Source organism: Podarcis melisellensis (assembly GCF_964234715.1).
Source record: "Podarcis melisellensis genome assembly, chromosome: 2".
NCBI lineage: Eukaryota > Metazoa > Chordata > Lepidosauria > Squamata > Lacertidae > Podarcis > Podarcis melisellensis.
The window spans coordinates 39360956-39384861 of NC_138529.1; the positions used below are offsets into that span (position 1 = coordinate 39360956).

The window sequence follows — 23906 nt, forward strand, 5'->3', positions numbered from 1 at the left end:
AGTTATGTGTCTTACCTATATCATTTGAATATGTAACGTATGTAATTAAATAAATAAATATAAACCCAACAATTTTCACTGAAACAATTTGCACACAGTATAATCTTCAGTGTGCACACCTAAGAAGTGTAGGTAGACGGGGGCCACTAGGGGGCGCATCAGAAGATGGCTGACAATACCATCTCTCCGGCTCACATGAGGTAATTAAGAGGCTGTAATGGGAGTATGCAGCCTCCCTTGTTACCCCAAGCGGATGGGGAACGCTGCCTTGCCTGCTGTGCCCATAATACACCCCTGGATTCGAAAGGGGGTGAGGGCACTAGGCACAAAAGCCCTTGTGTGGGTCGGCTCTCCTGGACGCTGTCTCTGATCTGCACAGCTAGTTGCGGGAGCTCTATATAAACAATCAGGACAGAAGCAAACACACATACTTCGAGCGAAGATCGGGAGTAAAGACTGCTAACTAAAGGGATCTCTGGGAGGTGGAGCGATGGGCTGGACTTAACAATAAATCAAGAAGAATAAATCAAGAAGACTCATCAAAGGATTGGTATGTCGGAGCGAGACTGAAAAGGAGGGAGGGAGAAAAACTTTTCTTTTTTTGCCTTATGTGAGTACCCAATAATCCCCCCCCCCAAAAAAAAAGAATCGTTGCAATTACTGATTACAAGCAGGAGGAATAAGAACTGTGTGGAAATTAACTACTACGCAAGGACGTGACTTATGGGAGCATTGGGAAACGAAAGTAAGTCCTTTGTGATGCAGTCATAAAAAGAGATTCATTGTGGCAGGCTCGCCCGCAGGAATCCAGGGGGAGGAGGGCTAGGCTGTTACTATGTTGGAGTGTGGGTTCAGCTTAGCAGGGCCCCCTGAGAAAAATTTATGAGGGAGCAGCGGACCTGGGGAGATCAAGACAGACTGCCGGAATGTTTTGAACGGAGGTGTTGAAATGGCGTCTGTCTACTTTTATGGCTCTTAGATGAGTGTAAAATCCACACAGGACATAAGACGTTTGTTTTCAACCCGCTTGTGGAGATTATCAGAGATCACAAAGAAAGAAATATATGATAACAACAAGAAGATGAGGAAAACAACAAAGAGAAGATTGTGAATATTATTTTGACAGAACTGTGTAATTAAAGCAGCAACAAGAGAGATGATCAGATTCCCTTTCGGAGCTCAATTTGGCTCTGTAATTTGGAATTATTGTGAGTTGGAATTAATGTGATGTGATTGGCCTGTTAATAAATTTTTTTTAAAAAAAAAAAAGAAGAAGAAGTGTAGGTAGACTGCCATAGCCACTACTGGATTAGTGGAAAATATTAAGGTGGAAGTTCAACACATGAGTTGGGGTTCACATGAGCGTGGAGAGAGTTGAAAGGACAAATGGGAAAAGCTTGCCTCCCTGCTGCCACTGAGCCCGACAGCCACATATTCTAACTATGTCAGAAGCTTACATACTATAAGTGCCCATTCCAATATACTGGTACAATTGAATAAATGCCCTCTCCTTGCCCTGGGATAGTGCTTTCTAGGTTTTATTTTTTAATGAGCTAGGTGACCTTTTGTGGCTGCCAGTGCCTCCACCAGGCAAACAGCTTCCTCCTGCACCCTTTCAGACATTGATCTCTTCCCCATTCCAAAGTCTCTCAGTGTCATAACTGTGAATCTGCGCAGCTCTCTCCATTGCATGTCACTAGAGTTGTCTATCCCTGGAAAAAAAGAGGGGAAGGTCATTCCGTCAGTTCTTGACCCAACAGGAACCAGCAGGAAGTTTCTACATGAAAAGGTGGTTCTGGTGCTTTCCACCTTAAAATTATATCCCCATTTGTAGTTACAGTTCAGCAACCAGTTGTTCCCATTCTCTCAATTATCCTGATAAGGTAGGCCACAACAGCCCAGTCCCAGGTAAGATCCTCCCCCTATTGTGTGGGCAGGTGGTCCCTCTCCCTACCCGGCCTGATCACCTTGGCAATGCCTCCCCAGGTGGGATTGGGCAACTGGCTGAGTTAGGCAGAGACCTCCAGGTATCCCACCTGGGGAAGATGAAGCCAAGCCTGTGGTAATGGTGCCACATAGGGTAGAGGGGGCTGCGCATGACCACGCAAAGGGCACCCCCCATTTAATGTGGGGAGCGGTCATTCTCTCAATTATCCACAACAGCCAAGTCCTGTGTTGTGCAAGGGATTTTTGCTCTTTGGTAGAGTAAGTACGTCCAGTTCAGCATACTAATGGATGGCAGGAGACAGGACACACTGCCTTGCCTGACTCCAGGCCACAGTGTTGGCTGCTGTTGGGGTGGGAATGTGAAATCATGTCACCCATGTTCAGAATGGCATGCTTTGGCCCAGGAGAGACGTAGCAACATATACAGTTGCTATTTTCAGTTTGCAGACTCAATAAATGGATGATGTTTTGAGTGGCAAGTTTATATTTATGAGTGTTTATGGGCGGGACAGTTTTCCTTGGGGGGCAGGAAAGCAGCTTCTTTGGGGGGAATTGATTTTCAAAAATGGTTCTTTGGAGAAGCGGGCCACAGCAAACAAGAATGCCTTGCTTGATATTGTTTGTCTTTCTTTCCTAGACATGATGCTTATTATCATGGTTATACAAATAGCAGCTACAGAGAAGTCTGAGCAAAACTGGGACCAAGGAGGTTAGACTCTCTCTACATGCCACCATGGTAACAAAAATCACCTCTCTGAGGCTTCTAATTGCCTCTTAAAAGCTCTCATTGGTGCACATGGAGAAGAAATTGCCCTGAAATGCATACACAGCTTTAGAAAGACACTTTTTGATGTCAAGTAGAGAGAGTCAAGCTTCTCCTTCCCATTGTCTATGGCCCCAAGATTACTCAGACTTCTTTGTGCTGGCTATTTATGAACACAATGTTAATGGTACTCACACAACTAGTTTGGCCCTGAATTGGGGACTGCATTACAAATCAAAGTAAAGCTGAGCTATACATAAAAAACAGGAAGAAATAGCCTACCATGGCCTTTGGTCATTCGTTCACTGATGGGGCTGCTAATACGCCCACCAAACTCTTCAGCATGATCCATCAGAGCATCTTTTACTGCATCAAACCCACAAAGCACGACCATAGGTTTGGGGCCCATCCAGACAGTGAATATAGGGCCATATTTCTCAACCAGCTGAAGACACAAAGACAGTGTTATTTAATTAGGCAGTGAAACTTCCACTGGAGTAATTATCTTAAGGAACGGTTGCAATATCTCTTAGGGCACCTGCAGCTTGTTTTGTGCGGGGTTTTGCAGGCATATGCTGCAACATGTCATTGATGCAGTAACAGTGCATTAGTGGCAGAATTCAGCTTTATTAGTTGTTCTGCAATACATCTCAGTATTATTACATTATTGCCATCTGGAGGGATACATTTATTTTTTTCATAAAATTTACATCCATGCATTGTTTATACTGGAGTACAACAAAAGACACACACACCTGAACATCTGGGCTATTACTAGCTACAGTATTTGAAAGACTCTCCTCCCTGGAAGAGAGGGGAGTGGTTGTGGGCGGGAGCCCACGCCCCTCGGCAGGCACGCAACCAGGTGCCTCAGAGGGGGCGTGTTCAGCAGCCTTTTGCTGTGGCGCCAGCCTCTCCCCGGCCTCATTCTTCGCAGTCAGCTATTACTAGCTACAGTATTTGAACAGGAAGCTATGGGACGTGCACTGACTGGAACAAAACAGTGTGTCCACCTCAGGACTTTTGCAAGTGCAAACAGTATTCAAAATGGGATTGTGTATAACTACTCCAATGTCACCATGAGTACAGTACAAATAATCATGAATGCGCAATAAAAAGGACATCCTGGGAGAATGGGCTGCTAGAACGCTGTTCTTCCTGAATGAGGAGGAACCACATTTAGAACTGCCTCCATAAAAGAAAGAGAGTCTTGTGAAATCTTATATTCAGCCCCACCAACTTCATCAGGTGTTTGATTCACTTTAACAGGCATGACACTGCAATAGGTATCACATCATACATTTCAGTATGATCAACCACTGCTTCATATCTCTAAAGCATAACCATATAATTATGTCCAGGCCAATCAATGAATACAGAGCCATGCTTCTTGACATGCTGCCTGGTTCTGCTTCAGCTTGTTATTTATCGACAACTGCCCTAAGTGATCTTCTAAAAATTATTTAGGTTACAGTGCAATACTGTTATGGAAGTATATTGGAATTTTCTCCCATGTGACCTACCAACCACAATCAGGGTTTTAAAGTATGCACAGAGTCTCCATGACTAGTGGAGAGCTTTTCACATGTTATAGGTATCATGCAGTGGAAGGGACAGGGCTTGGCAATGTGCCTACACTACCTTTGACTGGTTGTGTTTGCACATATACCCGAATACAGCTAGCTTGCAACTTAATGGTTTCAGAATTCCATCTTGGAAACCACCCTGTGATCGGCAGATGATGAGCAGTATAAAAGTTTAATAAATAAATAAAAAAGTAAAAATCGAATGTATATTGCTGCTGCTGTGCTTTTTCTAAATGAATATTGCTATTTATTGTGAGTCCTTCAGTTAGGGTGCCTCCAGACTGTCATTATTTTGCAAGCAGGATTCAAGCACATACCATAATTTTGGGTCTGTGCAGTTAACATAATCCTAGTGCAATAAATCCACTTTAAAAAAGAGGACCTTTTGCTGTTTTGAAAGCGATGGGGAAATACATTGAAAAGCCTGGGATGAATAAATGACTATAAGCAACGTGCAAGCTAACCAGGATGAATGAAGAATGAATGAATCCTCATTATCATAGAACCACCCTGAAAGCAAATCAGAACAATTGTTCAACAATGATATAACTTCTTTTTAAGTTTTGTGCAAGCAAATCAGAATGAATGCTGAATGCTGAATAAACCAATGGTCTGGAGGGATCTTAAGTTGATTCAGGGAAGCTCTAAAAAGCATGCAAAATAGACACATGCCAACAGTAAAAAACAAAAACAAAAAAACCCCTAGTAAAATCAAGTAATAAAAAATGCAAATAAAAATAAGGAAAGAGAAAGCAAGCAGAAATCTGTACCTTTATTATAAGGAAGAATGGAAAAGTATATAAGCAAAAGAGGGAACAATTAACCTTCTGTCCTTCCTCTACACATTGCTTCATTCCAGACAATGGTTGTTTATGCCGTGCCACAGCGACAAAGGAACAAAGGGAAACCGCAACAAGAAATGAATTTACCTTTGAATAGTTTTTGCACAGAGGCAGGACATCTTTCTGCAGCAGGTTCCCCAGGAAGAACCAGGGAGTGGGGCCTGGAGGTAGCTGACTTTTCTTCTTGTACATTTTTGAGTATGAAAAAATGAAGATGAAGAGAACCCAGAGAAGGAGCAAAGCTCCTGTTACAGCCACTTCCATCTTCCTCTGAAGCTCTTCTTTTGGTCAAATATATCCAGGAAACTACTTAAGAAAGACAAGGTGAAAACACAACTGCTTATTAGAACCCCAGCCAAACCCCAACTCCAACCTTCTCCAAATAATCTTAGTTCCTTTATTTCCAGTATGTGTTCCATTAGGAAAGGTGGGTTAATCATCCACATAAGCTCTAGACCTGGGCTGGAAATAGGTTAATTTCTATGCTCTTCAACATCAAGGTTGCATACAGACTTACATGTAACTGATATGAAAGCTCATTTCCTTTAACACAACCATTAAACACAGTCGTACCTTGGAAGCCAAATGGAATCCGTTCCTGAAGTCCGTTCAACTTCAAAAATGTTTGAAAACCAAAATGTGGCTTCTAATTGGCTGCAGGCAGATCCTGCAGCCAATCGGAAGCCACAGAAGCTGCAGAAGCCCCGTCAGACGTTCAGCTTCCAAAAAATAGTTCACAAACTAGAACGCTCTCTTCCAGGTTTACGGCATTCAGGAGCCAAAATGTTCGAGAACTAAGCTATTCAAAAACCAAGGTCCAACTGTAATATATACTTTTAAACCATAATATCCACATTCAAACACAACAACCCGCCCAGCACCGACAACCTCACCCTTTTATCCATCCATGGGCATCCTAATACCAGTAAGGATGGTAGGCCAGACCCCTCTGTGAGTAGATTCCTAGTCAGATCTGAGCTGGCATCTCCCGATTTCAACCAGCGTCTAGAATTAATTGATCTACTTCGCAGCAAATAAATTCTGGAAATGCCACCAAGTTTTGACTGAAATCAAGTGAGCCACGCACCCACCCTGAAAGGAAATATATAACTCTCCACTGCCTTATCTACCTTTGTCAAATGTAGTGCAGCAAATCATACGAAGACTGAATAAATTGGGAGAGCTTTCATGGCCAATGAACAAGCCGACCTGAAAGTGACATTGAGCTTGCCAGTCTGGATGAACAGGAATTGTGTTACAACACAGATAGTGAAGCAATCACCCTTGTGAAAAGAAACATTAAATTAGACTCCATGGTACAAATAACCGATGTGCAATCGATATCTGCTATTGAAAACATTGTCAATATTTGGTGCGTTCATCCTTCATTTTCAGTCACGTTCAGTCACAAGTTTCTTACCTGATGCATTTCCAGCTTGGACATAGGATATGGATGAAGGAAACAGAATATTTTTTAAGTAAGTTAATATATTTGAGAAATACTTATTGTCATGCCTGCCTCTAGAACATTTTCGTATCAATTAAAAATTAGGACTAAGCTTTATTTGTGGAAAAACTCCTGAGTAATCTTATTGTGCCTTAAAATATTTATGCTATCTCAACAAAACATGTAACCAAACTTAGCAAAACGCTATGGTCCAACACACAGCCCAAGGGTCACATGCAGCCCTCAAGGTCCTTTTTGGTGGCCCTTGGCAACATTTGATGCCCCCCCCCCCAGCGCTCAAATTCCTTCCCAAAGCTAGGTAAGCAAGGCACTGGGATCTAGGAAGGAGGCATGAAGGCTGGCTCTGACAGGGTCCCAGAGTCCTCCTGTCTCCATCACAAAGCCTAGCTAGTGCTTTTCCAGCTTTGAGAAGGAAGTGAGGGGACTCTAGAATGCTGCCAGACCCTCATGCCTTCTCCTTCCCAAAGCCTAGCACCACGCTTAGGCAGCATGAATTTTGGTGGGAGGTTGTCAAATTTTGGGCTCACTCACTCCTGCTGTGCAGCATGGCAATGAGTGACCCATAAGTGCTGTGTTAAAGTACTCTTGCAGCCCACTTGCAATCAAAGGTTGGACCACCCTGGTATAGAACAAGATCATCCATGAACAACAGATGGGTAGGGGAAGAACTATTTTCTTGCTGTGAAATTTAAATGAAATTGAAATTTAATCCAAGCCAGAGGAAGCAGGAGAAAGTTCAACTTTCCTCTCCTTCAAGGGTTCTTCCCCTCAAAGGTATTCAAATTCAGCTGCAGAAAACTTTTTATTGGCGTCTATAGCATTAAGTAACAGGTAGAAATGTGCTCTGTCAGTTCTTCCATGCACATCTTTTCCTGCATTCTTTCGACAAATGGAGGTGGGGGAGACAAGAAGCATATTTTGAGCAAGAAGCCCCAAAGGCAACTTCCTTCTCTCCACATTCTTCTGCTGCTACCCGACCCCCGACCCCAAGCAAGTAAACATGCTGACCTGGGCATCTTCTATATAATTATCTCTCACATTCTTGGTAGCTAAGCACAAGTCCCTGTGGCAACCCAGTTGTGTAAGAATAATCAGTCAAGAGAATAGACATATTCCTTTTGAGGGTGGGCGATAGCATTAAAAGTAAATTTTAAAGGCAGGAAGTAAAGACAGAAAGTATGGCATTTTACTTTAAAAATAAAAGAATTGGAACAGTTGTGTGGCATGACAACATGACCCAGAGACAAAAGCACAATTCTAAAAAGCTTATGATGACAAGAAAATATATCAAGATAGACAGTCCTTACAGACCCTCCAAGTTTCCCTATTTTCCAGGGAAAGTCCTTAGGATGTCCCTATTTTCATCAGAGAAAAGTTGGGGGGTATGGAGTTATGCAGCCCCTGGGTCATGGAGATGTCACTTTACAATCTTTAGAAGGCATCTGAAAGCAGACTTGTATAGTTTTATTTTGTTTTTATATGTGTTGGAAGCTTCTCAGAGTGTAGATACTTGTCCAGGATGGGACACGGTTGCTCCACATAAAAGATTTCCTTCTTGCAAGAATGCTTAAAGCTCATGTGTAGATATGTGTGGATTTCTTGAGACACGTGTAACAATTAACAAATTTTGAGCTGAAGTGTGAGTGTGAGGGACTGGAAGAGCTAGTTTAATGGCACTTATTTATCTCCTAGAACAGACATAGGCAAACTCGGTCCTCCAGATTTTTTGGAACTATAACTCCCTTCATCCCTCACTACTGGTCCTCTTAACTAGGGATGATGGGAGTTGTAGTCCCAAAACACCTGGAGGGCCACGTTTGCCTATGCCTGTGCTAGAACTACCAAATTTCTCCCAGCACCCCAATCCCAACCACACATAGGCCACCAACCCCAATCGGACCTGGATCCATCAGGTCACCTGCAGAAAAAGGCATGAAGGCATTTATTTTTTATTTTTGGAATTGACCCTTCTCCTCCAAGAAATGACCGGGTTAAACATTTTTGGAGTCTCCCAATGGTGAGAATCAAAGTGCAAAGTGGTGAGCAGTGGACAGCAGCTCCCTTCAGGGAGAAGATGAAGATTACAGTACACATAAATATAATAGGAAACAGCTTTCTTTCATGAAGAAAGAAAGCACTGTCTCTTTTGTCAGAAAGTGATTTCTAAAACTGGTTCCCACCATGAATGGGGTTAAAGTGGAGAATCACCATACCGGTATATTGTATCCACACTGTCTGGGACTTTGGGAGATCAAGGCCATTCAGGTGATGATAAATCTTCCTGTTTCCCTCTCTGTAGTAATCTGATCGATCCATGTGTGAAACACACCTGAGGGCTAATGTAACCCTGGAATTCTGTACGGCACATTGTGTCTTGTGGTAAGCTCTCAAGGCTCTCTTCTTCATATCATTGAACCTCATGGACAACAGCCTTGGTATAGGGCATCTTCACCCTATCTTCCATGCCAGGGACATGGTTGGCACCTCCCACCTCATCAATCTATTGAACTTTTGTTGTAACAAAAAACAACATTAGTAGCTCTATTTCCAGATTTCTGAAACCACTACACATCTGACACAGTGAAAACCAACCGGAAGGAAAAGTAAAACTCACGCAAATTCTCCTACTGACAGGAGCCCATCCTTTAACACTTCAACTGTGGCTTTTTAGTTTAGGAAAATATTAACTGGAGGGTATCCTTATGGGTGTTTTAAAAACTTTGTGTGGCATGTAGAACAGAGTGGAAACTTTATGCACTCCCCTCACACAATACATTTCTATTGATTGATGGAATTTATATTCCCACTCTTCTTTGCCATGTATATGGTAGGATGCTCATATCTCTGTTATTTCCAAACCTGGTAAAGACCAAGCCAGCTGGGCAAATTATAAGCTAATCCTGTAATTAATGTAGATGCCAAGGTACTAACAATAATTCTTGCCTGTAATAGTAATTTAGCCTGTAATATTAACACTAGAACACCAAAATCAGTTGGACTTTCCCCCCAAGGCTGCTTTAAATAATAAAAAAACCAACACAGCTAAAAAAGCATCTGAAATATATATATATTCTGATACACACACAGGCAATTTATTTTTGATACACTGAAAAATGGATTTCTTCGCGAATTTACGGATTGGATTAGAATTTAATTTCATTCTTTAAAACTTCTTAATACCACCAAAGAACTGATATTATTGCATGTTTTTGATGCATGTAGAAATGTAATAATAATAATAATAATAATAACAACAACAACAACAACAACAACTACTGCTTTATTTTTTAGTTTTTCAGGCATAACTAGATTTATTATTTTCCTAAAGATACCTTTTGTAAAACAAAAACAAAATATATTGACATAGTGTTTCATTTAGTTAGGATCCTTATTATATTTCAAAATTAATGTCACAGCCTTAATTCATAATTCAGGTAATTTACTGTTTTGCAGTATCTGTTTCACACATACTTGTAAAGATATTATAACTTGACATTCCATTCATTTTTGGAGCCTTGTTTTACTTCTCTTCTGTTTACTGTGAATAATTGGCATTGAATAACTGGCAATGTGTAGCATTGAAAAGTGAGGATAGCAACACATTATCACCCATGCAACCTACTAGCAACTACTAGCTGGGATGATGAGAGCTGATGTCCGAGAATATCTGGATTAGCCTGTTCAATTTCTGCCTTGTCCAGAGGTGCTAACTTTAATAAAATATCAAGGGGGGGGGGAGGTAAGCCCTGCCCTGCATAATTGATCACAAGATGCGGCATATGCACCCCATTTGAAGGGCATTGTCTACCAACTCGGTGGGCAGCCTCTTCAAAAATTTTACTGGGGGGGGCGGCTCCTATGGTGTGTTCCACCTAAGCTTGGAATATTTGGTTTTCCTCAGTACTGTTGGATTCAAATCTCTCAGTGCTTCCATTCTACTTACTACAAATAGTTTTGGAGGCACTGCCTTGATCCCTTCTGCTTAGTTTACCTCACTGGATCACTTAGAACGTCTAATGGCTTGCATTTGTAAGCATGCGCTCTTCATTTTGTACTGCATATGAAAAGATGTTACATCCATTTCTTTGAAATCTCCCACCAGCTGGAAGGTGAAGTTCTGGAGCAGAACAGCGAAGAACAGGAACAGTTCCATCCGAGCCAGGGCTTCTCCTGGGCATGCCCGTTTTCCTGGCAGGGAGAAAGAAGGCAGAGCCAATCAATAATCAAAGACCAAGACAGTGCACAGCAAACACAGCAAACGCTGGCATTTAAGAGTTTTTTTTTAAAAAAAACCAAAACAAAACAAAGCAAGCATAACAAGGGCAGCAAGGTCAAGGTGGTTCAGCAAGTGGGTTTTTGAACTGTTGGTTTCCAGTTTGTCTTGTTTCTCTGACTCGTGGGTGGCATTTCATTGTAGACATGTTATGTAGCATCAAAGTACAGCAGGATTTGGAAGACCTGCTTGATGCTAATCTGGAATAGGCATGTTTTAAAAGCTAATTAAGACAGACCAACAATCTTTTTCAGGTAATAGCCTGGAGGCAATGAGTCATTGGGATGCGGGTGGCGCTGTGGGTTAAACCACAGAGCCTAGGACTGGCCGATCAGAAGGTCGGCATTTCAAATCCCCACAATGGGGTGAGCTCCCATTTCTTGGTACCTGCTCCTGCCAACCTAGCAGTTTGAAAGCACATCAAAGTGCAAGTAGATAAATAGGTACCGCTCTGGCGGGAAGGTAAATGACATTTCCATGTGCTGCTCTGGTTCGCGAGATGCGGCTTAGTCATTCTGGCCACATGACCCAGAAGCTGTACGCCGGCTCCCTTGGCCAATAAAGCGAGATGAGAACCACAACCCCAGAGTTGGCCATGACTGGACCTAATGGTCAGGGGTCCCTTTACCTTTTAATGAGTCATTAGGGCAACAGAAGATCCAAGGAACTCAGTGTAAGACAGCAAATGTGTGGGACCTCTTCATACAGATAAAGCCAAGAACCTAGACAACATGTGACCTATTTCTGGGATCTGTGTGTGTGAAATTGCTCTCATTTGAAAAGTAGAACCAAATCAGTTTTATGCAAATCTGTGTGAGTTTGTGTGTAGAAACCCTTGCTCAATGGCTTCACATATGCATATTAGGTCCAAAGCAAATATTCCATCACTTCAATTCCAGCATTTATTTATCTCCTAGAATGACCAGATTTCTCCCAGCATCCCACTCCTACCCACACACCGGCCACCAGCCCCAACCCCACAACACGAGAATCAAGTCACCTGCAGAAAAAGGCACGAAGGCATTTCTTTTCCGGAACTGACCCTTCTCATCCAAGAAATGTCCAGGGTTAAACTTTTCTGGAGTCTCCCACTGGAGAGGGTCATAGTGCACAGTTGTGAGCATTGGAACCACAGTGGTGGACTTCAAGGAGAAGATAGATGTTGCATTATTTGTTTTGGTTTCACAGTCATATAAGAAAGGACATTCTTTTCAGAAAGACAGTGATTGCTGAAGCAGTCTGTCTCACATAATTGCACAGCATTCTGAAAAATCACCAGAAATGGAGTAGATGGGGGAAACTTACTATGACTTGTCGCCACACAGCCTGGAACTATGGCAGATCAAGGCCCTTCATGCGATGCTAAATCCCTCCCTTTTCCTCCCCATAGTAAACTGATCATTTCATGCGTGAATCACACCTGTGGGATGATGTAGCCCCGGAACTCTGTACGACACGTCGTTGCACGTGGGAAGCCCTCAAGGCTCCCTTTTTCAAATCGTTGAGTCTCATGGATAACGGCATTTGTGAAGGGCATCCTCACCCAATCGTCCATGCCAGGGATGCGGTTGGCACCTACCACCTCATCAATCTCCTGTTGAACTTTCGCTACAATGGAAAGCATTCAGAAAATGTACTTCCGGAACTCTGGATCTGCTTTTCAGCTGACACAGTGATATTTTCTCAAGCAATTTCTCTTCCAAAATGCAGGGAGCATCATCTGAATATTTGTGAATTATTCATATGATTTATGCTGTACTGTATTTGTGGTTTTCTACTATGTTCTATCATGCGATTATTATTAATTGTTTGTAAGTCACTTTGGGATTCATCTGAGTGGAAAGCTGCATGAAAATATAAAAAATTGTATGTCAAATCATCTTTCTCTTAGAAACTAAGGCTAAAGTTAACCCCCATTCAAACCTCCTCGTCTGACATCTTTAGAGGTGTAGAAATACTTTTTTTGTTCTGCAATGATCTTTATGAGTAAGTCTTACTGCCTCTGAACAGCTTTGCTGTTTTTTATGATGCAACTTCCAATTGTTCATTGATAATTTCTTTACTTGCTTTTTTATCATATCACTATTACTATATTAGTGAAATAGTGCATGTTTTGCTGTTTCGTTGAATTTACTGCAAGTGACCTTTGAAAGATTTTGTGTTGGATAGCAGAGCAAATCTGATCTTTTGGCCATTTAAGTACCTTGAATGTGTGGAAATTTAGCCATCACCAGGAGGCTGAAGACTAAGGCAGTGCTTGAGTTCGTTGACCCAGCAATAAAGAGTCCAAACACGCACTGGACAAGCTCTTCGGTGCTGTAGATATTCTCAGGATTGGTTTGTTTCTATAAACAAGGCAGAAGGGAAAGGAGGGTGGAGAAATTGAAACATCTCACCCTATTCCACACAATAACCTTGGTGGTCTGGTCTGCCATGGCCTTGTCTTCTCAAGGCTATAAATGGAATGAACTGTGTTAACTTCAAACACAAGATGTACATTGCTTATTGCAATATAAAGATATTGTTGAATATAAAGACATCATTGAGAACCAGTGGGGGGGGGAGAATTTCATTTTGGTCAACTGTGTTTCTCCTGCCTGGGTTGATGTCTAAATAAACTGAAGGAAAGATGTTTCCATGTGAGATTAGTTTGGAGATGGACTTTAGCAGCCACCAAAGCCAAGAGAGGGACAATGGTTCAGAATGTGGGAGTGCAACAACAATGAGGGACAGTTTCAAATTAACTACAAATGAGGGACCTCTCAGAAATGTAGGGAAAGAAAGTTGTGGATCTCCCTACCTTCTCTGACCTGATAAGGAAGCAATCAATATAGTCACGGAGATTCTGAGGATCCAGTGTCCTCCTGTGGGACTCCACCCTCTCACGAATGAAGGCCTTCATTTTTTCACAGTCTGCTAATATCTTCCTGTGCTGTCCAGGTAGGTAAGCCATGATTCCTGGGACTAAATTATAAATCTGGAACAGAAGCAGTGGGGAAATGAGGAGATGAGATGAACTGCAATCATAAATGAGATAAATGAGAAATGAGATAAACTGCATTTGCGTCTTTCTCATTCAGAGGTTATTAAATTAATGTGGCTTTTGGAACTTCTCTGCTACTGCTACTGCTGCTGTTGCTGCTTCTACTGCTACTACTAGTAGTAGTAGTCATGTCCAACAAGCACATACAGAGACTTTTCAAGTTTCAGCTTCCTGCTGTGAGAGCTCTGCCACTCTTGTATCCAGAAATGAGTCATCAGGTCACTTATCTCACTCCAATGGAAAAATAGGAGCCTTCTCTGATGCTTTTGTCAGAGTGCAACATTTTTGCTTAAGGTTACAGCATTCAAACACGGCATTTTATGTTAACTTACAACTTTAACAAAAATGTGATGATATTTTTGGCATTATTTGCATAACAACATGCCACTGGGGTGAAGAACTGATTTGGATTGCAGTTTGTTATGTGGGAGAAAGATCTGTAACAGATCACACTGAGATGAATTGAACCACATTTTACATCCCTACTGGTGACATAAGTAAATTTGAGGAAGTATTCCTGTTTGAGTGCAGAAATAGTTATCAGTAGAAACACAGAGGTGGAAGAGAGACCCCCAGGTTCAGTATGCAGAAGGAACGACATGCCTGCATTGATAAAGTACGGATGTAACCCATGAAGTCCTGCACAATACGCAGGTTCTCCAGCAGCACCGGATCTTTGTAGTCAAACCGATTCCCAAAGACAACTGAAGAGAGGACATTTGAAACAGCACATGTGAAGCTTCTTCTTGGGTCAAAGGCCTGCCCTGCAAGAAAAACAAGACATGGTGAGTGGGGCTTGGCAAGTTGGTAATAGTAGTAGTAGTAATAGCAATAATAATAATAGCAATAATAATAATAATAATAATAATAATAATAATAATAATAATAATATACCCCTTCCATCTGACTGGGTTGTCCCAGCCACTCTGGGGCGCTTTTTTTGCCTTTATGGCAAAGCTGATATATTTTCCTTTTGATATCTCCCTGGAATTTAAGGGACTCGGGTGGCGCTGTGGTCTAAACCACAGAGCCTAGGGCTTGCTGATCAGAAAATTGGTGGTTTGAATCCCAGCAATGGGGTGAGCTCCCATTGCTCGGTGTGACGTTAACATATGAGAGTGCTGGAGGTGAAATAGTTAAACAGGTTACCTAATCAGAACCCAGGGGGGTGGAGTCAGAGGGACTATAAAATCAGCTCTGGGAGGGGTGAAGGGGGAGTTCGATGGGAGTTGGGTGGTTGGTTGGAGTGGGAGTGAATTGGGATAGAGTCTGTGGGTAGGTTGAGTTAGTGTAGCGAAAAAAGCTGAGTCAGGAACAGTTAAGAGCTAGGAAGACAGGTAAATATGTGAGAGGTGATTTAGTGAGTGAGAGCAGGTAGTGGAAGTTATAGGTCTGGATAGGCACCCCATGATTGTAATTGACTGAGACGGTTTATGAAACCACACACTTGTTAAACTGCAATAAATAAACAGAAGTTTATGTTCCAATTTGACCCTGACTGGACTCAGTATTTTACCAGGTAGGGCCTGGGTGGTGGCAGCGAGAAATAAAGTGGTGGCACAGGGATCAATAGATGGTGAAACGTCCGGGGACCCTTTGTGATCCCTGTTCCTGCCAACCTAGCAGTTCGAAAGCATGTCAAAGTGCAAGTAGATAAATAGTTACTGCTCCAGCGGGAAGGTAAACGGCGTTTCCGTGCGCTTCTCTGGTTCGCCAGAAGTAGCTGAGTCATGCTGGCCACATGACTGTATGCCACATGAGCTGTACGCCGGCTCCCTTGGCCAATAAAGCGAGATGAGCGCCGCAACCCCAGAGTCATCCACGACTGGACCTAACAGCCAGGGGTCCCTTTACCTTTACCTAAATTCCTTGTACATGACACCTGCTGATATTTATATTTAGTAATACAGAAGTACAGTTTAAGTGTGAGGATCATAGAATCATAGAAATGGGAAGCCGAGGGTCATCATTGCAGGAATCCCACTCACAGCTGTCCCTGCTTGGGCTCGAGCCACCAACCTATGTACGTATATGTGAAATCTAATGTTTAAGTATTCATTGTTTTGTGATTTATTCTAATATGGTAATGGAATAAAGTTTATTTTTAAAAAGAGATAGACAGGTAAATAGATAAATATTTGATATGGTGTTGTGGAAATGGCAGTCTTCTGGCCTGGTAATAAATTGGGTTTCCCCATCTCACTTCTGATTTCCTCCCTTTGAAATAGCAATATTTTTTGTTTTGTTTTTATTATAAAGGGAGAAAACGGCAGGGTGAGAAAGACTGGTTGCAAACCATTTTGAGTACTGGTCTAGTTAGAAATCTGGATCAACACACAATGGTTTCATTTTGCAAGTGAGTGGTTTGCATTTCATATACGTAACTCCCAATTCAAGTGCTTATGCCCTGCATCAGCATGATAGATGCCTCAAGGGCAGGGGGACAATGGAGGAGAGAGAAAGAACTTATTGTCTCAACAACCAAGTAAGCAGGTGGCAAAAATTCCCTAGCTTAGTGTGAGGAATATGTGTGGTTGCTCACAAAGGTAACAGCCAGGACTCCCATCTGTCTTTTATAGGCTTTATTTTTATTTTTTATTAAAGATTTTGTTGATTTACAAAAGTGAGCAATGTCTCTCTCTCTTTTTTTTCCCCATGTAACATTTTTACAAATCATTTTCATTTGTTGAGACATTAGGAAGAAAAGGGGGAAAGAGGTGCAGGGGGGAGAGATGGGTGAGAGTGGGGTCGGGTGGCAATGTTTCTATTTCACTTACTGTATGTAGGATTTGGTGTCAGCGTTGCTTGTGTGAGTTCTTTGCTGTTCGCTTGTGTTCCTTTGGTGGTGAGAGAGGTTGGGGTTGGCCTAGGGTGTGGTTATTCATTTGTGCTTGGCTGTGGTGGTCTTTGTTTTCATGTGTGAGTGGGGTGGGTGGGTGTTTTGGATCAGGTTAGCCATATTGATTTGTATGCTGTTGGTGGATTATTGTCGTTGTCTTGTTGGGATGTGATAAAGGGGAGCCATACCGGGGTGAAGGTGTCTTCTTCTATTTGTCACCATGTCAGTTTCAGTTTATTGGTTAATTTTTTCTAGTAAGGCTGTTTCCCATACTATTTGGTACCATTGGTCCATGCTTACTCCTGACAGGTCTCTCTAGTGTCTGGCTAGGATGCTTCTGGCTGCTGAAAGTAGGTGGATTATGAGTTCTTTGTGGTGTAAGTGGGCATTATTGTTCAGTAAAGCCAATTCTGGGGTGATTTCTAATACTTGCTTGGTTATTTTACTTATTTCTCGTACGGTTGTTGTCCTGAATGGTTGGATTTTGGGGCACTCCTACCACATGTGGAGGTATGTGCCTGTGGAGGTGCACCCTCTCCAGCATTTTGGTGAGGTTCCTGGGCATATTAGTGCTAGTTTTCTTGGTGTTAGGTACCACCTGTAGGTGAGCTTCAGAGTGAGTTCTTTTCTTTTCATTGATATGGATTTAAAGGGGGGTTTAGTCCACATTTTGGTCCCTTGAGTGGGGTTAATCTCATAGCCTATGTCATCCTCCCATTGTTTTTTGATTGGGTCTAGGGAATTCATGGGATTTTGTAGTAGTATTTTGTATATTGCAGATACCATTCCTCTGCTGTTTCCCTTTGTTGTTAAAAAGAGGTTTTCAAAGGTCGTCAGTCGCCTAGTTGCTGCTGATTTTACTGCTGGATTGTTTAAGCAGGCATGTAATTGGTGATGTGTTAACCAGGGCATTTGGGTGTCTTCTAGTTTGTTTTGTATTTCTTGTGTTGATAAAGGTTTGTTATTTTTGTAGAAGTCTATTAGGCAATATAGGCCTTTGGTTTGCTAGGTTTTAATCTGGAGGTTTTGTGCTGTGTGGTGGAATAATGGGTGGTATGCCAAGGGAATTAGTGGGGATGGGGTTGGGGATAGTTTGCCTATTAGTGTTTTCCATGCCTTGAGCGTGGTCTGTGTGTACCTGTTAAGTGTTGTGGGAATTTTCCTTAGTTTGTTCGGCAGGAGAGGGTATACTGTGGTGCAGGTATTTTCAGTTGTGTCCCTCTCAAGGTGTATCCATTGTTTTGTCTCATCTTCTAGTATATATGGGATTATATGGCATATTTGGTTGGCAGTATAATATCTTTCTATGTTGGGGATTCCCCATCCTCCTTCTGAGGTGGGGAGGTGCAGGTATTTGGGGCTTATTCTTGGGTTTTGTGTGAGAAGATAAAGGAGTGTAGTTTTCCCTGCCATCTGCCTAGTTGGGTTTGAGGGATCCAGATTGGGAGGGTTTGGAATAGGTAGGTTAGTTTTGGGAGGGTTTTATAGGTTTTATTGAGCGCAAAAACTATGTACAGTGCAGAAGTCCAAAATCCATGTCTGCCTCAATCACTAGCAGATTCCAGAAGTGCCTTCTTCCTGTTTGCCCTCCAGCATATAAGCCCGGGAGAACCCCATCTCCGCCTCTTTTCCTTACGTGTAATTCCCTGGCAAAAACTATGCAATGGAAGAGGCACGTCCAACTCCCTGGAAGCGGTGTCATGGCTCATCTCAGCCTGACTGAGCCTTTGCATCCTCCCCCCCCCCTTTCTCTCATCGTCCGTTTCTCCTAAAGGCTCACTTTCACCAGACTGATGAGGTGCAGCTGCTCAACAAAGGAGGAGGCTGTCTGTACGTTCCTGTCTCTCCCACTCCCTTGAAGGCAGACCCCTGACACTTAGCTTTAAAAACAAATTAATTATAGAACCACCACCTCCAGGATGAATATAATGCTTGCCCACTATTTAAAGAGAGAATTAAAATCGGAGAGGTCTGAAGTAAGAAGAGACAAATTACAATCACCAACAACAATCACAAAATAAAACCCCACTTCCTGCATTGAACGATGGCAGAATTTTCTTTGGAAGACATATGGCTCAAGAGTACCTTGTGTGGCTGCCAATTCTTCTACCAGGCAAAGGGCTTCCTCTTGTATCCTCTCAGACATTGTTTTCTTTCCCATCCCAAATTCCCGCAGGGTGGATAATGTGAACCTGCGCACCTCTCTCCATTTTGCCTCATTTCTGTTGACCATTCCTGAAAGGAAACAGGTGGAGAGCTCAATGTACAGAAGTCAGCAGGAAGTTTCAATATGAGAGATGGTGCCTTCCTCCTTCAAGCTATATTCCCATTTTGTAATTGCAAACAGGGGTGGTTCCAGACAACTGGTTTATTCAGCATTCAGCCTGATTTGTTTGCAGTTCGCTTGCACTGAGATTATACAACTGGTGCACATTCATTGCTCTTCGCTTGCACAGCACATACTTCCCACCAATCAATACTTATCTCACACTGTATAGTGCACTTTCTGTCATAAACTGTGTTTACTGCATACTCTCCAACATTCAACACTAAAAGTCCAATTGTTTTAAAGTGGGTTTGCTGAGCTCATAGGCCATAGCACTTAAATCCACTTAATTGCCCCAATCTGGATATAATGTGCCTGTATACTAATAAGTAGCACTGACAATGTAATCAATATAACTCCTAACTCAAAGTTCCCCTGTATATTAGGTCACCAAGACTTAATACTGACAAATTATAGGGCAGTGCACTAGCCCTGGTGCTGGAGGAGAGAGATCTCTGTGTGTTCACATCATGCTACATCTGCCATTAAATCCCTGTTATGGACAGAGGAGCAGGGACTAAAACATCTGCCAGTATTTAGATCTTGTTCTACCCAGGATTGGGGAAGAGAAACTTCCCTGAATAGGAAAAGCAGCTGGTTTGCATAAAGTTCCTTTTCAAACTTTTACTTTTTCTTTGCCTGAGGTTGTGGGAAATTGGTAACTACCGCTTCTTTTGACATGTTATTAATTCCTAGTGTTGAGAGCCTTGTAACTGGGAATTGCATCTCAAATCAAAATGGAGCTTGATCATGTGTTATTCATTGTTAGTACAAATCATGCCAAAACCTGGCCATTGCACCAGTATTCACTGAACTACAGTCAAGGTTCAAATCTGGTCAGCAGCATCTCAGTGCAGCAGGAATAAACCTTACAAAATAAAAATGAAAGACATCTGATTGCAAATTAAAGGAATTACTCAGTTTATTACTATACGAACATTAATGGTATTATCAAATGATATGAATCGGAATCATGAAAGTTTCTGGAACTTATATATTAACTAATAAGATATAATATTTCAAAATAAAGCAAGATACATATGATTGAATTTAAGCAAATGGCTATAATGTGCATATAAGATGAAAAGCTGCACTGACAAAGCAATCAATCTAATAATGTAACTCCTAACTCCCTCTAGCCCAGGCTTCCTCAAACTCGGCCCTCCAGATGTTTTGAAACAGACATGCAGTTTCCGTCGCCCAGCTTGCGCAAAGGGGTGAAACGTAAGGAGGGGAGGGGAAGATTTGGGGTGTCTAAGTTCTTATGTTGGGGGAGAAACCGGAAGGGGCCACTCCCGGAATCTGCAAGTGACTAAGACAGACATGAACTTTGGGGTTCTGCACTGTAAATAGTTTGCACCAATAAAACCTGTAAAAGACAGGTCGGAGTCCTGCCTGATTACTCACGAGCAACCACCACCAGGACCTGACTATATATCTTTATCTATAGTACTGAAATGTGGTATATTTGCTAAACATTTTGCTATGTTATTATGAAGCTGTTACTGTTATTTTGCTATGTTACCATGAATTTTTTTGTAGTGTTTGAAATGTATTCTTTTTGTTGTTGTTGTTGTAAGCCATTTTGAGCGTGATTTATTTGTGGAAAAGGGGCATACAAATCAAATGATGAATGGATGAAAAGAAGCAGCTAGCAAAAAGAAGAAGAAAAGGAGATAAAACATTAAAAGAACCATAGATCTGTAGAGATGGAAGGGACCACGAGGGTCTTCTAGTCCAATCGCCTGCAATGCAAGAACCTTTCGCCCAATGTGGGGCTCAAACCCACGACCCTGAGGTTGAGTCTCATTCTCTACCAACTGAGCTATGAGCATGGAGCTGGACTTCCCCACCAAATTTCCCTCTGATAATCTATCTGGAATAGGGGGGCAGGAGTAACTTGCGCCAATGCTATATCAGCAGTTCTTCACACAGGTCACTTTTTCACACACTCAAGCACTGCTTTGCCAAAACATCTTGTGCTATCACTTGGTTTTTTGTTTTTTGTTTGGCTGCATGGCTGTTGTTCTGTTACTCTTTTCACAATGCCAAGGTCTCCATTTGTGGCGATCACACAGGGTCCCCGGATGTTTGACAGTCTATTGATCCCTGTGCCACCACTGTGCTCGCTTCCCTGCTGCCACCAACCCATTACTCTCAGGTACACACTGAGTCCAGACAGTTGTCCAGACAGTTGTTAAAATTAAACCAAACAAACAAGTTTATTTTATAAGCATTAACAAGTTTCTGGTTTCTCAGATAATTTTCTTATCAGTTTCTTAACCTTAGTTTCTTTACCGGCCTATACCTTCCTAATACCTTCTAACAGATTATCTCAACTGTTTGACTGACTCCACTTAACAGATTCTCTCACTCTCTCACATCAGACTATCCCAACCCACAGACTTATCCACCCTCTCTCTTCTCTAACTCCAGACTGACTTCTTAACAACTCTAACTCTAACTCCTTCCCTTGGGTTCCTATTGGTTAATCATTTTACACTTAGTTAACCCTTTCCTTATGAAGCCGGTATGATGTCACACACCTAGGAGGGCAAACGCCACACCATTCATCGAACCTAAAGCTACAAACATGTTCACATGTTTTGATCCAGCATGGCTGCTCTACTTGTGTACCTGAAACATGGCATAACTGCTGAGCATAATAGACAGGGAAGTGTGGCAGGGCCTAGGTTAACACAGGTGATCCAAAAATAAGCACAGAAATGCAATACACCCCTTACCTCGATAGTTGTTCGCTCTGTCTATGAAGGGCATTGCAGGACGCCCACCAAATTCTTCAGCATGATTCACAAAAGCATCTTTCATTGTTTCATATCCACAAATCACGACAATGGGCTTTGGCCCGATCCAGACAGTAAAGATGGGGCCATATTTATCAATGAGCTGAAAGTAGAATCAAAGACAAGCAAGGTTCATTGGGCAATGCTTCCTTTGGACAGATACCTCAGGGCAGGGCTGGAGAAACTGTGTTCCCTGGGCCAAACTTGGGCACAACATCTGGAGCTTTCTTTTTTTTTTAGGAAAAAGGTGAGTAAGAGGAGAGAAGACAGCAGTGTGTAACAGTGTCATGGTGTGAAGGAAGCGAAGAGAGAGGTTTTGCTCCCTCTCCCATCACACAAGATCTCTTTCCTGGCCGGTCACCCAGTGATGCTCTATGGTGGGAAATTCAAGAGAAACACAAGGAAATACAGTCATACCTTGGTTTTTGAACAGCTTAATTCTCAAACATTTTGGCTCCCGAATACCGCAAACCCAGAAGTGACTGTTTCGGTTTGCGAACTATTTTTGGAAGCTGAATGTCCAATGGGGCTTCTGCAGCTTCTGATTGGCTGCAGGAGCTTCCTGTAGCCAATCAGAAGTCATACTTCCATTTCCAAATGTTTTGGAAGTCGAATGGACTTCTGGAAAGGATTCCATTTGACATCCAAGGTATGACTGTACTTCTTAGACACAGCACAGAGTTTGGAATTCATGACTGCTAGATGTAATGATGGACAGTTTTAACAGCTGATAAGACAGAGACACAGCTGGGACACCAGTTAAAGTTGGTAGTAGGCACTCAGTTCCACCAAGAGAGATTTCCTCAAGCTATAATATGGCCATCAACTGTAGCTTTATCCTCCATCAAAATTCATGGCTGTTATTCATTCATTCATTATTTTTTACTTTTTAAATTTCTATAGTGCTCTTATTCTGAGGATTATATCATCATCATCTTATTATTAATATTAATTTAAAAACACAGAAATACATAGCATAATAACAACAAAAACAATACCCCCCTCCAAGTTTAAAAGGTATAGATTGCTTAATTAGCCAAAGGCCTGGGTGACAATGAATATTTTTGCCTGGTGCCTCAAGATATGTAATGAAAGCACCAGGTAAGCTTTCTTGGATAGAGCATTGCACAAATGGTGAGCCACCACAGCAAAGGCCCATTCTCATGTTGTCACCCTATGGAGTTCTCACAGGGAAGGCACAAAAGAAGGGCCTCGGATGACGATCACAGGGTCCATGTTGGTTCATATGGATCCCCATACTCTCTACAGCCTTCTAGCATGGGAAAAGACAAAGAGGATGGGAACTTTCCTATCATAAGCTCCATTCTGTTAACTGAAGGCTTCTCAAAGCAGCAGACACAAGCAGACATACACAGACCAGACAAGGGAGAAATTAATTCTGTGTCCTCTCTCTGTGTGTGTCCTACTTTTCTAGGCAAAATCCTATTCATTACATGGCATTTATGGACAGGGAAACTCACCTTTGTATAGAACTTGTAGAGAGGCAGGACATCTTTCTGCAGGAGATTTCCCAGCAAGAGCCAGGGAGTGGGACCTGGGGGTAGCTGGCTTTTCTTCTTGTACATTTTGAAGGAGGAGAAGAGTACAGCGAAGAACAGGTAGAGAAGGAGCAGAGCTCCTGCCCCAACCACCTCCATCTTTCACTGAGCTCTTCTTTAGGCTAGAAATGCAAGAAAATGCTTAAGAAAGTCAGGAAGGAGGCAATGCCGTCAGCTGGAGACCCAGCCAAACCTGTCTCTGGAATATCTCTAACATTCCAACCCTGTGTTTATTCTTTTTCATGTGATTTTTAATTATTAGCAAGAGCTAGTTACTCATTAAAAGAATGTCACTCTGACCTGAACTCCGAGTTAACCCCCTAACCCTTGGAAATATGAGATGGCGTGCATGGAGGCTGTGCACTGATGCACATTCATTGTGAAGTCAGCCAGGGAAAACATTTTCTTTTCTGGTGCCAGTCAAAGTCAGCAATACTGAGCTGGACAGACCTTTAG

General features: G+C 42.2%; 1 protein-coding gene across 1 annotated transcript in view; it reads right to left on the reverse strand.

Moving 5' to 3' along the window:
• Nucleotides 1–23637, reverse strand: part of LOC309361625 (uncharacterized protein) — a 32293-nt gene extending 8656 nt beyond the window's left edge. Inside the window, exons 1-12 of the mRNA XM_081896692.1 lie at nucleotides 23373–23637; nucleotides 21832–21994; nucleotides 18847–18996; nucleotides 14526–14686; nucleotides 13680–13856; nucleotides 13083–13224; nucleotides 12300–12487; nucleotides 11880–12021; nucleotides 10611–10794; nucleotides 7615–7669; nucleotides 2993–3155; nucleotides 1563–1712 (exon numbers count right to left, since the gene is read on the reverse strand). Of these exons, the coding sequence (XP_081752818.1) occupies nucleotides 1563–1712; nucleotides 2993–3155; nucleotides 7615–7669; nucleotides 10611–10794; nucleotides 11880–12021; nucleotides 12300–12487; nucleotides 13083–13224; nucleotides 13680–13856; nucleotides 14526–14686; nucleotides 18847–18996; nucleotides 21832–21994; nucleotides 23373–23549 (1852 nt within the window). The 5' untranslated portion in view covers nucleotides 23550–23637. The remainder of the gene's footprint in view (nucleotides 1–1562; nucleotides 1713–2992; nucleotides 3156–7614; nucleotides 7670–10610; nucleotides 10795–11879; nucleotides 12022–12299; nucleotides 12488–13082; nucleotides 13225–13679; nucleotides 13857–14525; nucleotides 14687–18846; nucleotides 18997–21831; nucleotides 21995–23372) is intronic.
• Between the last annotated feature and the right edge of the window lie 269 nt (nucleotides 23638–23906).